General features: G+C 47.5%; 1 protein-coding gene across 1 annotated transcript in view; it reads left to right on the top strand.

Moving 5' to 3' along the window:
- LOC138368939 (uncharacterized) overlaps positions 1-5,955 on the top strand; it is a 7,575-nt gene extending 1,620 nt beyond the window's left edge. The window contains exons 3-13 of the mRNA XM_069331664.1: positions 1-43; positions 137-259; positions 1,001-1,312; positions 1,460-1,690; positions 2,054-2,203; positions 2,540-2,635; positions 3,107-3,256; positions 3,512-3,634; positions 4,539-4,715; positions 4,944-5,093; positions 5,782-5,955. The exon at positions 1-43 is cut by the window's left edge and continues 107 nt beyond it. Coding sequence (XP_069187765.1) covers positions 1-43; positions 137-259; positions 1,001-1,312; positions 1,460-1,690; positions 2,054-2,203; positions 2,540-2,635; positions 3,107-3,256; positions 3,512-3,634; positions 4,539-4,715; positions 4,944-5,093; positions 5,782-5,955 — 1,729 coding nt within the window. The remainder of the gene's footprint in view (positions 44-136; positions 260-1,000; positions 1,313-1,459; positions 1,691-2,053; positions 2,204-2,539; positions 2,636-3,106; positions 3,257-3,511; positions 3,635-4,538; positions 4,716-4,943; positions 5,094-5,781) is intronic.
- Positions 5,956-12,177: the final 6,222 nt, after the last annotated feature.

Consider the following 12,177-nt stretch of genomic DNA (forward strand, 5'->3'; position numbering starts at 1 on the left):
GTGCTTCAACAAGCCTGTAATGCTGCAGTGCTTCAACAAGCCTGTAATGCTGTAGTGCTTCAACAAGCCTGTAATGCTGCAGTGCTTCAACAAGCCTGCAGTGTTGCAGTGCTTCAACAAGCCTGTAATGCTGCAGTGCTTCAACAAGCCTGTAATGCTGCAGTGCTTCAACAAGCCTACAGTGTTACAGGGCTTCAACAAGCCTACAGTGTTGCAGTGCTTCAACAAGCCTGTAATGCTGCAGTGCTTCAACAAGCCTGTAATGCTACAGTGCTTCAACAAGCCTGTAATGCTGCAGTGCTTCAACAAGCCTACAGTGTTGCAGTGCTTCAACAAGCCTGTAATGCTGCAGGGCTTCAACAAGCCTACAGTGTTGCAGTGCTTCAACAAGCCTGTAATGCTGCAGTGCTTCAACAAGCCTGTAATGCTGCAGTGCTTCAACAAGCCTGTAATGCTGCAGTGCTTCAACAAGCCTGTAATGCTGCAGTGCTTCAACAAACCTACAGTGTTGCAGTGCTTCAACAAGCATACAGTGTTGCAGTGTTTCAACAAGCCTGTAATGTTGCAGTGCTTCAACAAGCCTGTAATGCTGCAGTGTTTCAACAAGCCTGTAATGCTGCAGTGCTTCAACAAGCCTACAGTGTTGCAGTGCTTCAACAAGCCTACAGTGTTGCAGTGCTTCAACAAGCCTACAGTGTTGCAGTGCTTCAACAAGCCTACAGTGTTGCAGTGCTTCAACAAGCCTACAGTGTTGCAGTGCTTCAACAAGCCTACAGTGTTGCAGTGCTTCAACAAGCCTACAGTGATGCAGTGCATAAACAAGCCTGTAATGATGCAGTGCTTCAACAAGCCTACAGTGTTGCAGTGCTTCAATAAGCCTACAGTGTTGCAGTGCTTCAACAAGCCTGTTATGCTGCAGTGCTTCAACAAGCCTACAGTGTTGCAGTGCTTCAACAAGCCTGTAATGCTGCAGTGCTTCAACAAGCCTGTAATGCTGCAGTGCTTCAACAAGCCTGTAATGCTGCAGTGCTTCAACAAGCCTGTAATGCTGCAGTGCTTCAACAAGCCTACAGTGTTACAGGGCTTCAACAAGCCTACAGTGTTGCAGTGCTTCAACAAGCCTGTAATGCTGCAGTGCTTCAACAAGCCTGTAATGCTGCAGTGCTTCAACAAGCCTGTAATGCTGCAGTGCTTCAACAAGCCTACAGTGTTACAGGGCTTCAACAAGCCTACAGTGTTACAGGGCTTCAACAAGCCTACAGTGTTGCAGTGCTTCAACAAGCCTGTAATGCTGCAGTGCTTCAACAAGCCTGTAATGCTGCAGTGTTTCAACAAGCCTGTAATGCTGCAGTGCTTCAACAAGCCTACAGTGTTGCAGTGCTTCAACAAGCCTACAGTGTTGCAGTGCTTCAACAAGCCTGTAATGCTGCAGTGCTTCAACAAGCCTGTAATGCTGCAGTGCTTCAACAAGCCTGTAATGCTGCAGTGCTTCAACAAGCCTACAGTGTTACAGGGCTTCAACAAGCCTACAGTGTTGCAGTGCTTCAACAAGCCTGTAATGCTGCAGTGCTTCAATAAGCCTGTAATGCTGCAGTGCTTCAACAAACCTACATTGTTACAGGGCTTCAACAAGCCTACAGTGTTGCAGTGCTTCAACAAGCCTGTAATGCTGCAGTGCTTCAACAAGCCTGTAATGCTGCAGTGTTTCAACAAGCCTGTAATGCTGCAGTGCTTCAACAAGCCTACAGTGTTGCAGTGCTTCAACAAGCCTGTAATGCTGCAGTGCTTCAACAAGCCTGTAATGCTGCAGTGCTTCAACAAGCCTACAGTATTGCAGTGCTTCAACTAGCCTTTAATGCTGCAGTGCTTCAACAAGCCTGTAATGCTGCAGTGCTTCAACAAGCCTGTAATGCTGCAGTGCTTCAACAAGCCTACAGTGTTGCAGTGCTTCAACAAGCCTGTAATGCTGCAGTGCTTCAACAAGCCTGTAATGCTGCAGGGCTTCAACAAGCCTACAGTGTTGCAGTGCTTCAACAAGCCTGTTATGCTGCAGTGCTTCAACAAGCCTGTAATGCTGCAGTGCTTCAACAAGCCTACAGTGTTGCAGTGCTTCAACAAGCCTGTAATGCTGCAGGGCTTCAACAAGCCTACTGTGTTGCAGTGCTTCAACAAGCCTGTAATGCTGCAGTGCTTCAACAAGCCTGTAATGCTGTAGTGCTTCAACAAGCCTGTAATGCTGCAGTGCTTCAACAAGCCTGCAGTGTTGCAGTGCTTCAACAAGCCTGTAATGCTGCAGTGCTTCAACAAGCCTGTAATGCTGCAGTGCTTCAACAAGCCTACAGTGTTACAGTGCTTCAACAAGCCTACAGTGTTGCAGTGCTTCAACAAGCCTGTAATGCTGCAGTGCTTCAACAAGCCTGTAATGCTGCAGTGCTTCAACAAGCCTGTAATGCTGCAGTGCTTCAACAAGCCTACAGTGTTGCAGTGCTTCAACAAGCCTACAGTGTTGCAGTGTTTCAACAAGCCTGTAATGTTGCAGTGCTTCAACAAGCCTGTAATGCTGCAGTGTTTCAACAAGCCTTTAATGCTGCAGTGCTTCAACAAGCCTACAGTGTTGCAGTGCTTCAACAAGCTTGTAATGCTGCAGTGCTTCAACAAGCCTGTAATGCTGCAGTGCTTCAACAAGCCTGTAATGCTGCAGTGCTTCAACAAGCCTACAGTGTTGCAGTGCTTCAACAAGCCTACAGTGTTGCAGTGCTTCAACAAGCCTACAGTGTTGCAGTGCTTCAACAAGCCTACAGTGTTGCAGTGCTTCAACAAGCCTACAGTGTTGCAGTGCTTCAACAAGCCTACAGTGTTGCAGTGCTTCAACAAGCCTACAGTGTTGCAGTGCTTCAACAAGCCTACAGTGTTGCAGTGCTTAAACAAGCCTGTAATGCTGCAGTGCTTCAACAAGCCTTCAGTGTTGCAGTGCTTCAACAAGCCTACAGTGTTGCAGTGCTTCAACAAGCCTACAGTGTTGCAGTGCTTCAACAAGCCTACAGTGTTGCAGTGCTTCAACAAGCCTACAGTGTTGCAGTGCTTCAACAAGCCTGTAATGCTGCAGTGCTTCAACAAGCCTGTAATGCTGCAGTGCTTCAACAAGCCTGTAATGCTGCAGTGCTTCAACAAGCCAACAGTGTTACAGGGCTTCAACAAGCCTACAGTGTTGCAGTGCTTCAACAAGCCTGTAATGCTGCAGTGCTTCAAGAAGCCTGTAATGCTGCAGGGCTTCAACAAGCCTACAGTGTTGCAGTGCTTCAACAAGCCTGTTATGCTGCAGTGCTTCAACAAGCCTGTAATGCTGCAGTGCTTCAACAAGCCTACAGTGTTGCAGTGCTTCAACAAGCTTGTAATGCTGCAGTGCTTCAACAAGCCTGTAATGCTGCAGTGTTTCAACAAGCCTGTAATGCTACAGTGCTTCAACAAGCCTACAGTGTTGCAGTGCTTCAACAAGCCTGTAATGCTGCAGTGCTTCAACAAGTCTGTAATGCTGCAGTGCTTCAACAAGCCTGTAATGCTGCAGTGCTTCAACAAGCCTACAGTATTGCAGTGCTTCAGCAAGCCTGTTATGCTGCAGTGCTTCAACAAGCCTGTAATGCTGCAGGGCTTCAACAAGCCTACAGTGTTGCAGTGCTTCAACAAGCCTGTTATGCTGCAGTGCTTCAACAAGCCTGTAATGCTGCAGTGCTTCAACAAGCCTACAGTGTTGCAGTGCTTCAACAAGCCTGTAATGCTGCAGTGCTTCAACAAGCCTGTAATGCTGCAGTGCTTCAACAAGCCTGTAATGCTGCAGTGCTTCAACAAGCCTGTAATGCTGCAGTGCTTCAACAAGCCTACAGTGTTGCAGTGCTTCAACAAGCCTACAGTGTTGCAGTGCTTCAACAAGCCTGTAATGCTGCAGTGCTTCAACAAGCCTGTAATGCTGCAGTGCTTCAACAAGCCTACAGTGTTGCAGTGCTTCAACAAGCCTGTAATGCTGCAGTGCTTCAACAAGCCTACAGTGTTGCAGTGCTTCAACAAGCCTGTAGTGCTGCAGTGCTTCAACAAGCCTGTAAGTGCTGCAGTGCTTCAACAAGCCTACAGTGTTGCAGTGCTTCAACAAGCCTACAGTGTTGCAGTGCTTCAACAAGCCTACAGTGTTGCAGTGCTTCAACAAGCCTACAGTGTTGCAGTGCTTCAACAAGCCTACAGTGTTGCAGTGCTTCAACAAGCCTACAGTGTTGCAGTGCTTCAACAAGCCTACAGTGTTGCAGTGCTTCAACAAGCCTACAGTGTTGCAGTGCTTAAACAAGCCTGTAATGCTGCAGTGCTTCAACAAGCCTACAGTGTTGCAGTGCTTCAACAAGCCTACAGTGTTGCAGTGCTTCAACAAGCCTACAGTGTTGCAGTGCTTCAACAAGCCTACAGTGTTGCAGTGCTTCAACAAGCCTACAGTGTTGCAGTGCTTCAACAAGCCTGTAATGCTGCAGTGCTTCAACAAGCCTGTAATGCTGCAGTGCTTCAACAAGCCTGTAATGCTGCAGTGCTTCAACAAGCCAACAGTGTTACAGGGCTTCAACAAGCCTACAGTTTTGCAGTGCTTCAACAAGCCAACAGTGTTACAGGGCTTCAACAAGCCTACAGTTTTGCAGTGCTTCAACAAGCCTGTAATGCTGCAGTGCTTCAACAAGCCTGTAATGCTGCAGGGCTTCAACAAGCCTACAGTGTTGCAGTGCTTCAACAAGCCTGTTATGCTGCAGTGCTTCAACAAGCCTGTAATGCTGCAGTGCTTCAACAAGCCTACAGTGTTGCAGTGCTTCAACAAGCCTGTAATGCTGCAGTGCTTCAACAAGCCTGTAATGCTGCAGTGTTTCAACAAGCCTGTAATGCTACAGTGCTTCAACAAGCCTACAGTGTTGCAGTGCTTCAACAAGCCTGTAATGCTGCAGTGCTTCAACAAGCCTGTAATGCTGCAGTGCTTCAACAAGCCTGTAATGCTGCAGTGCTTCAACACGCCTACAGTATTACAGTGCTTCAGCAAGCCTGTTATGCTGCAGTGCTTCAACAAGCCTGTAATGCTGCAGGGCTTCAACAAGCCTACAGTGTTGCAGTGCTTCAACAAGCCTGTTATGCTGCAGTGCTTCAACAAGCCTGTAATGCTGCAGTGCTTCAACAAGCCTACAGTGTTGCAGTGCTTCAACAAGCCTGTAATGCTGCAGTGCTTCAACAAGCCTGTAATGCTGCAGTGCTTCAACAAGCCTGTAATGCTGCAGTGCTTCAACAAGCCTGTAATGCTGCAGTGCTTCAACAAGCCTTAAGTGCTTGCAGTGCTTCAACAAGCCTACAGTGTTGCAGTGCTTCAACAAGCCTGTAATGCTGCAGTGCTTCAACAAGCCTGTAATGCTGCAGTGCTTCAACAAGCCTACAGTGTTGCAGTGCTTCAACAAGCCTGTAATGCTGCAGTGCTTCAACAAGCCTACAGTGTTGCATTGCTTCAACAAGCCTACAGTGTTGCAGTGCTTCAACAAGCCTACAGTGTTGCAGTGCTTCAACAAGCCTACAGTGTTGCAGTGCTTCAACAAGCCTGTAATGCTGCAGTGCTTGAACAAGCCTACAGTGTTGCAGTGCTTCAACAAGCCTACAGTGTTGCAGTGCTTCAACAAGCCTACAGTGTTGCAGTGCTTCAACTAGCCTACAGTGTTGCAGTGCTTCAACAAGCCTACAGTGTTGCAGTGTTTCAACAATCCTGTAATGCTGCAGTGCTTCAACAAGCCTACAGTGTTGCAGTGCTTCAACAAGCCTACAGTGTTGCAGTGCTTCAACAAGCCTGTAATGCTGCAGTGCTTGAACAAGCCTACAGTGTTGCAGTGCTTCGACAAGCCTACAGTGTTGCAGTGCTTCAACAAGCCTACAGTGTTGCAGTGCTTCAACTAGCCTACAGTGTTGCAGTGCTTCAACAAGCCTACAGTGTTGCAGTGTTTCAACAATCCTGTAATGCTGCAGTGCTTCAACAAGCCTTCAACTGCAATGATCAATCAAATCCGAGTGAGAGAATTATTAATCTTTTAAATTTCGTGAGGAAGTTTAAAGCACATTTTAAAACCCAAATTCTACATTACTACAGCAAAACTTTGTGTCTTTATGATAAATTATTGCATGCAGCTTGTTAAGCTTCAGGCGTCTCACAGGATGCTTCACAACTCAACACAAGACTGTGGACTGCTATACTTGCATTGTATTGGAGTGCATTATAGATGTGGTGCACTCTGGTGTGTTATCGCATCAGTGATGTGGTGCACTCTGGTGTGTTATAGCATCAGTGATGTGGTGCACTCTGGTATGTTATAGCATCAGTTATGTGGTGCACTCTGGTGTGTTATAGCATCAGTGATGTGGTGCACTCTGGTATGTTATAGCATCAGTTATGTGGTGCACTCTGGTGTGTTATAGCATCAGTGATGTGGTGCACTCTGGTATGTTATAGCATCAGTTATGTGGTGCACTCTGGTGTGTTATAGCATCAATGATGTGGTGCACTCTGGTGTGTTATAGCATCAGTGATGTGGTGCACTCTGGTGTGTTATAGCATCAGTGATGTGGTGCACTCTGGTGTGTTATAGCATCAGTTATGTGGTGCACTCTGGTGTGTTATATCATCAGTGATGTGGTGCACTCTGGTGTGTTATAGCATCAGTGATGTGGTGCACTCTGAGGTGTTATAGCATCAGTGATGTGGTGCACTCTGAGGTGTTATAGCATCAGTGATGTGGTGCACTCTGGTGTGTTATAGCATCAGTGATGTGGTGCACTCTGGGATGTTATAGCATCAGTGATGTGGTGCACTCTGGTGTGTTATAGAATCAGTTATGTGGTGCACTCTGGTGTGTTATAGCATCAGTGATGTGGTGCACTCTGAGGTGTTATAGCATCAGTGATGTGGTGCACTCTGGGGTGTTATAGCATCAGTGATGTGGTGCACTCTGGTGTGTTATCGCATCAGTGATGTGGTGCACTCTGGTGTGTTATCGCATCAGTGATGTGGTGCACTCTGGTGTGTTATCGCATCAGTGATGTGGTGCACTCTGGTGTGTTATCGCATCAGTGATGTGGTGCACTCTGGGGTGTTATAGCATCAGTGATGTGGTGCACTCTGGTGTGTTATACCATCAGTTATGTGGTGCACTCTGGTGTGTTATAGCATCAGTGATGTGGTGCACTCTGGTGTGTTATAGCATCAGTGATGTGGTGCACTCTGGTGTGTTATAGCATCAGTGATGTGGTGCACTCTGGTGTGTTATAGCATCAGTGATGTGGTGCACTCTGGTGTGTTATAGCATCAGTGATGTGGTGCACTCTGGTGTGTTATAGCATCAGTGATGTGGTGCACTCTGGTGTGTTATAGCATCAGTGATGTGGTGCACTCTGGTGTGTTATAGCATCAGTGATGTGGTGCACTCTGGTGTGTTATAGCATCAGTGATGTGGTGCACTCTTGTGTGTTATAGCATCAGTGATTTGGTGCACTCTGGGTGTTATAGCATCAGTGATGTGGTGCACTCTGGAGTGTTATAGCATCAGTGTTGTGGTGCACTCAGGGGTGTTATAGCATCAGTGATGTGGTACACTCTGGGGTGTTATAGCATGAGGGTGATGTGGTGCACTCTGGTGTGTTATAGCATCAGTGATGTGGTGCACTCTGGGGTGTTATAGCATCAGTGATGTGGTGCACTCTGGGGTGTTATAGCATCAGTGATGTGGTGCACTCTGGGGTGTTATAGCATGAGGGTGATGTGGTGCACTCTGGTGTGTTATAGCATCAGTGATATGGTGCACTCTGGTGTCTTATAGCATCAGTGATGTGGTGCACTCTGGGGTGTTATAGCATCAGTGATGTGGTGCACTCTGGGGTGTTATAGCATCAGTGATGTGATGCACTCTGGTGTGTTATAGCATGAGGGTGATGTGGTGCACTCTGGGGTGTTATAGCATGAGGGTGATGTGGTGCACTCTGGTGTGTTATAGAATCAGTGATGTGGTGCACTCTGGTGTGTTATAGCATCAGTGATGTGGAGCACTCTGGGGTGTTATAGCATCAGTGATGTGGTGCACTCTGGGGTGTTATAGCATCAGTGATGTGGTGCACTCTGGGGTGTTATAGCATCAGTGATGTGGTGCACTCTGGTGTGTTATAGCATCAGTGATGTGGTGCACTCTGGTGTGTTATAGCATCAGTGATGTAGTGCACTCTGGGGTGTTATAGCATCAGTGATGTGGTGCACTCTGGTGTGTTATAGCATCAGTGATGTGGTGCACTCTGGTGTGTTATAGCATCAGTGATGTGGTGCACTCTGGTGTATTATAGCATCAGTGATGTGGTGCACTCTGGTGTGTTATAGCATGAGGGTGATGTGGTGCACTCTGGTGTGTTATAGCATCAGTGATGTGGTGCACTCTGGTGTGTTATAGCATCAGTGATGTGGTGCACTCTGGGGTGTTATAGCATCAGTGATGTGGTGCACCTCTGGGTGTTATAGCATCAGTGATGTGGTGCACTCTAGGTGTGTTATAGCATCAGTGATGTGGTGCACTCTGGTGTGTTATAGCATCAGTGATGTGGTGCACTCTGGTGTGTTATAGCATCAGTGATGTGGTGCACTCTGGGGTGTTATAGCATCAGTGATGTGGTGCACTTTGGTGTGTGTTATAGCATCAGTGATGTGGTGCACTTTGGTGTGTGTTATAGCATCAGTGATGTGGTGCACTCTGGGGTGTTATAGCATCAGTGATGTGGTGCACTCTGGTGTGTGTTATAGCATCAGTGATGTGGTGCACTCTGGTGTGTTATAGCATCAGTGATGTGGTGCACTCTGGTGTGTTATAGCATCAGTGATGTGGTGCACTCTGGTGTGTTATAGCATCAGTGATGTGGTGCACTCTGGTGTGTTATAGCATCAGTGATGTGGTGCAACTCTGGTGTGTTATAGCATCAGTGATGTGGTGCACTCTGGTGTGTTATAGCATCAGTGATTTGGTGCACTCTGGTGTGTTATAGCATCAGTGATGTGGTGCACTCTGGAGTGTTATAGCATCAGTGATGTGGTGCACTCTGGGGTGTTATAGCATCAGTGATGTGGTGCACTCTGGGGTGTTATAGCATGAGGGTGATGTGGTGCACTCTGGTGTGTTATAGCATCAGTGATGTGGTGCACTCTGGTGTGTTATAGCATCAGTGATGTGGTGCACTCTGGGTGTTATAGCATAGGTGATGTGGTGCACTCTGGTGTGTTATAGCATCAGTGATATGGTGCACTCTGGTGTCGTTATAGCATCAGTGATGTGGTGCACTCTGGTGTGTTATAGCATCAGTGATGTGGTGCACTCTGGGGTGTTATAGCATCAGGTGATGTGGTGCACTCTGGGGTGTTATAGCATGAGGGTGATGTGGTGCACTCTGGTGTGTTATAGCATCAGTGATGTGGTGCACTCTGGTGTGTTATAGCATCAGTGATGTGGAGCACTCTGGGGTGTTATAGCATCAGTGATGTGGTGCACTCTGGGGTGTTATAGCATCAGTGATGTGGTGCACTCTGGGGTGTTATAGCATCAGTGATGTGGTGCACTCTGGTGTGTTATAGCATCAGTGATGTGGTGCACTCTGGTGTGTTATAGCATCAGTGATGTGGTGCACTCTGGGGTGTTATAGCATCAGTGATGTGGTGCACTCTGGTGTGTTATAGCATCAGTGATGTGGTGCACTCTGGTGTGTTATAGCATCAGTGATGTGGTGCACTCTGGTGTGTTATAGCATCAGTGATGTGGTGCACTCTGGTGTGTTATAGCATGAGGGTGATGTGGTGCACTCTGGTGTGTTATAGCATCAGTGATGTGGTGCACTCTGGTGTGTTATAGCATCAGTGATGTGGTGCACTCTGGGGTGTTATAGCATCAGTGATGTGGTGCACTCTGGGGTGTTATAGCATCAGTGATGTGGTGCACTCTGGTGTGTTATAGCATCAGTGATGTGGTGCACTCTGGTGTGTTATAGCATCAGTGATGTGGTGCACTCTGGTGTGTTATAGCATCAGTGATGTGGTGCACTCTGGTGTGTTATAGCATCAGTGATGTGGTGCACTCTGGGGTGTTATAGCATCAGTGATGTGGTGCACTCTGGTGTGTTATAGCATCAGTGATGTGGTGCACTCTGGTGTGTTATAGCATCAGTGATGTGGTGCACTCTGGTGTATTATAGCATCAGTGATGTGGTGCACTCTGGTGTGTTATAGCATGAGGGTGATGTGGTGCACTCTGGTGTGTTATAGCATCAGTGATGTGGTGCACTCTGGTGTGTTATAGCATCAGTGATGTGGTGCACTCTGGGGTGTTATAGCATCAGTGATGTGGTGCACTCTGGGGTGTTATAGCATCAGTGATGTGGTGCACTCTAGTGTGTTATAGCATCAGTGATGTGGTGCACTCTGGTGTGTTATAGCATCAGTGATGTGGTGCACTCTGGTGTGTTATAGCATCAGTGATGTGGTGCACTCTGGGGTGTTATAGCATCAGTGATGTGGTGCACTTTGGTGTGTGTTATAGCATCAGTGATGTGGTGCACTCTGGGGTGTTATAGCATCAGTGATGTGGTGCACTCTGGTGTGTGTTATAGCATCAGTGATGTGGTGCACTCTGGTGTGTTATAGCATCAGTGATGTGGTGCACTCTGGTGTGTTATAGAATCAGTGATGTGGTGCACTCTGGTGTGTTATAGCATCAGTGATGTGGTGCACTCTGGTGTGTTATAGCATCAGTGATGTGGTGCACTCTGGTGTGTTATAGCATCAGTGATGTGGTGCACTCTGGTGTGTTATAGCATCAGTGATTTGGTGCACTCTGGGTGTTATAGCATCAGTGATGTGGTGCACTCTGGAGTGTTATAGCATCAGTGATGTGGTGCACTCTGGGGTGTTATAGCATCAGTGATGTGGGGCACTCTGGGGTGTTATAGCATGAGGGTGATGTGGTGCACTCTGGGGTGTTATAGCATCAGTGATGTGGTGCACTCTGGGGTGTTATAGCATCAGTGATGTGGTGCACTCTGGGGTGTTATAGCATGAGGGTGATGTGGTGCACTCTGGTGTGTTATAGCATCAGTGATATGGTGCACTCTGGTGTCTTATAGCATCAGTGATGTGGTGCACTCTGGGGTGTTATAGCATCAGTGATGTGGTGCACTCTGGGGTGTTATAGCATGAGGGTGATGTGGTGCACTCTGGGGTGTTATAGCATGAGGGTGATGTGGTGCACTCTGGTGTGTTATAGCATCAGTGATGTGGTGCACTCTGGTGTGTTATAGCATCAGTGATGTGGAGCACTCTGGGGTGTTATAGCATCAGTGATGTGGTGCACTCTGGGGTGTTATAGCATCAGTGATGTGGTGCACTCTGGGGTGTTATAGCATCAGTGATGTGGTGCACTCTGGTGTGTTATAGCATCAGTGATGTGGTGCACTCTGGTGTGTTATATCATCAGTGATGTGGTGCACTCTGCGGTGTTATAGCATCAGTGATGTGGTGCACTCTGGTGTGTTATAGCATCAGTGATGTGGTGCACTCTGGTGTGTTATAGCATCAGTGATGTGGTGCACTCTGGGGTGTTATAGCATCAGTGATGTGGTGCACTCTGGTGTGTTATAGCATCAGTGATGTGGTGCACTCTGGTGTGTTATAGCATCAGTGATGTGGTGCACTCTGGTGTATTATAGCATCAGTGATGTGGTGCACTCTGGTGTGTTATAGCATGAGGGTGATGTGGTGCACTCTGGTGTGTTATAGCATCAGTGATGTGGTGCACTCTGGTGTGTTATAGCATCAGTGATGTGGTGCACTCTGGGGTGTTATAGCATCAGTGATGTGGTGCACTCTGGGGTGTTATAGCATCAGTGATGTGGTGCACTCTAGTTTGTTATAGCATCAGTGATGTGGTGCACTCTGGTGTGTTATAGCATCAGTGATGTGGTGCACTCTGGTGTGTTATAGCATCAGTGATGTGGTGCACTCTGGGGTGTTATAGCATCAGTGATGTGGTGCACTTTGGTGTGTGTTATAGCATCAGTGATGTGGTGCACTCTGGGGTGTTATAACATCAGTGATGTGGTGCACTC

The sequence above is a fragment of the Procambarus clarkii genome, chromosome 26, assembly GCF_040958095.1.
Source record: "Procambarus clarkii isolate CNS0578487 chromosome 26, FALCON_Pclarkii_2.0, whole genome shotgun sequence".
NCBI lineage: Eukaryota > Metazoa > Arthropoda > Malacostraca > Decapoda > Cambaridae > Procambarus > Procambarus clarkii.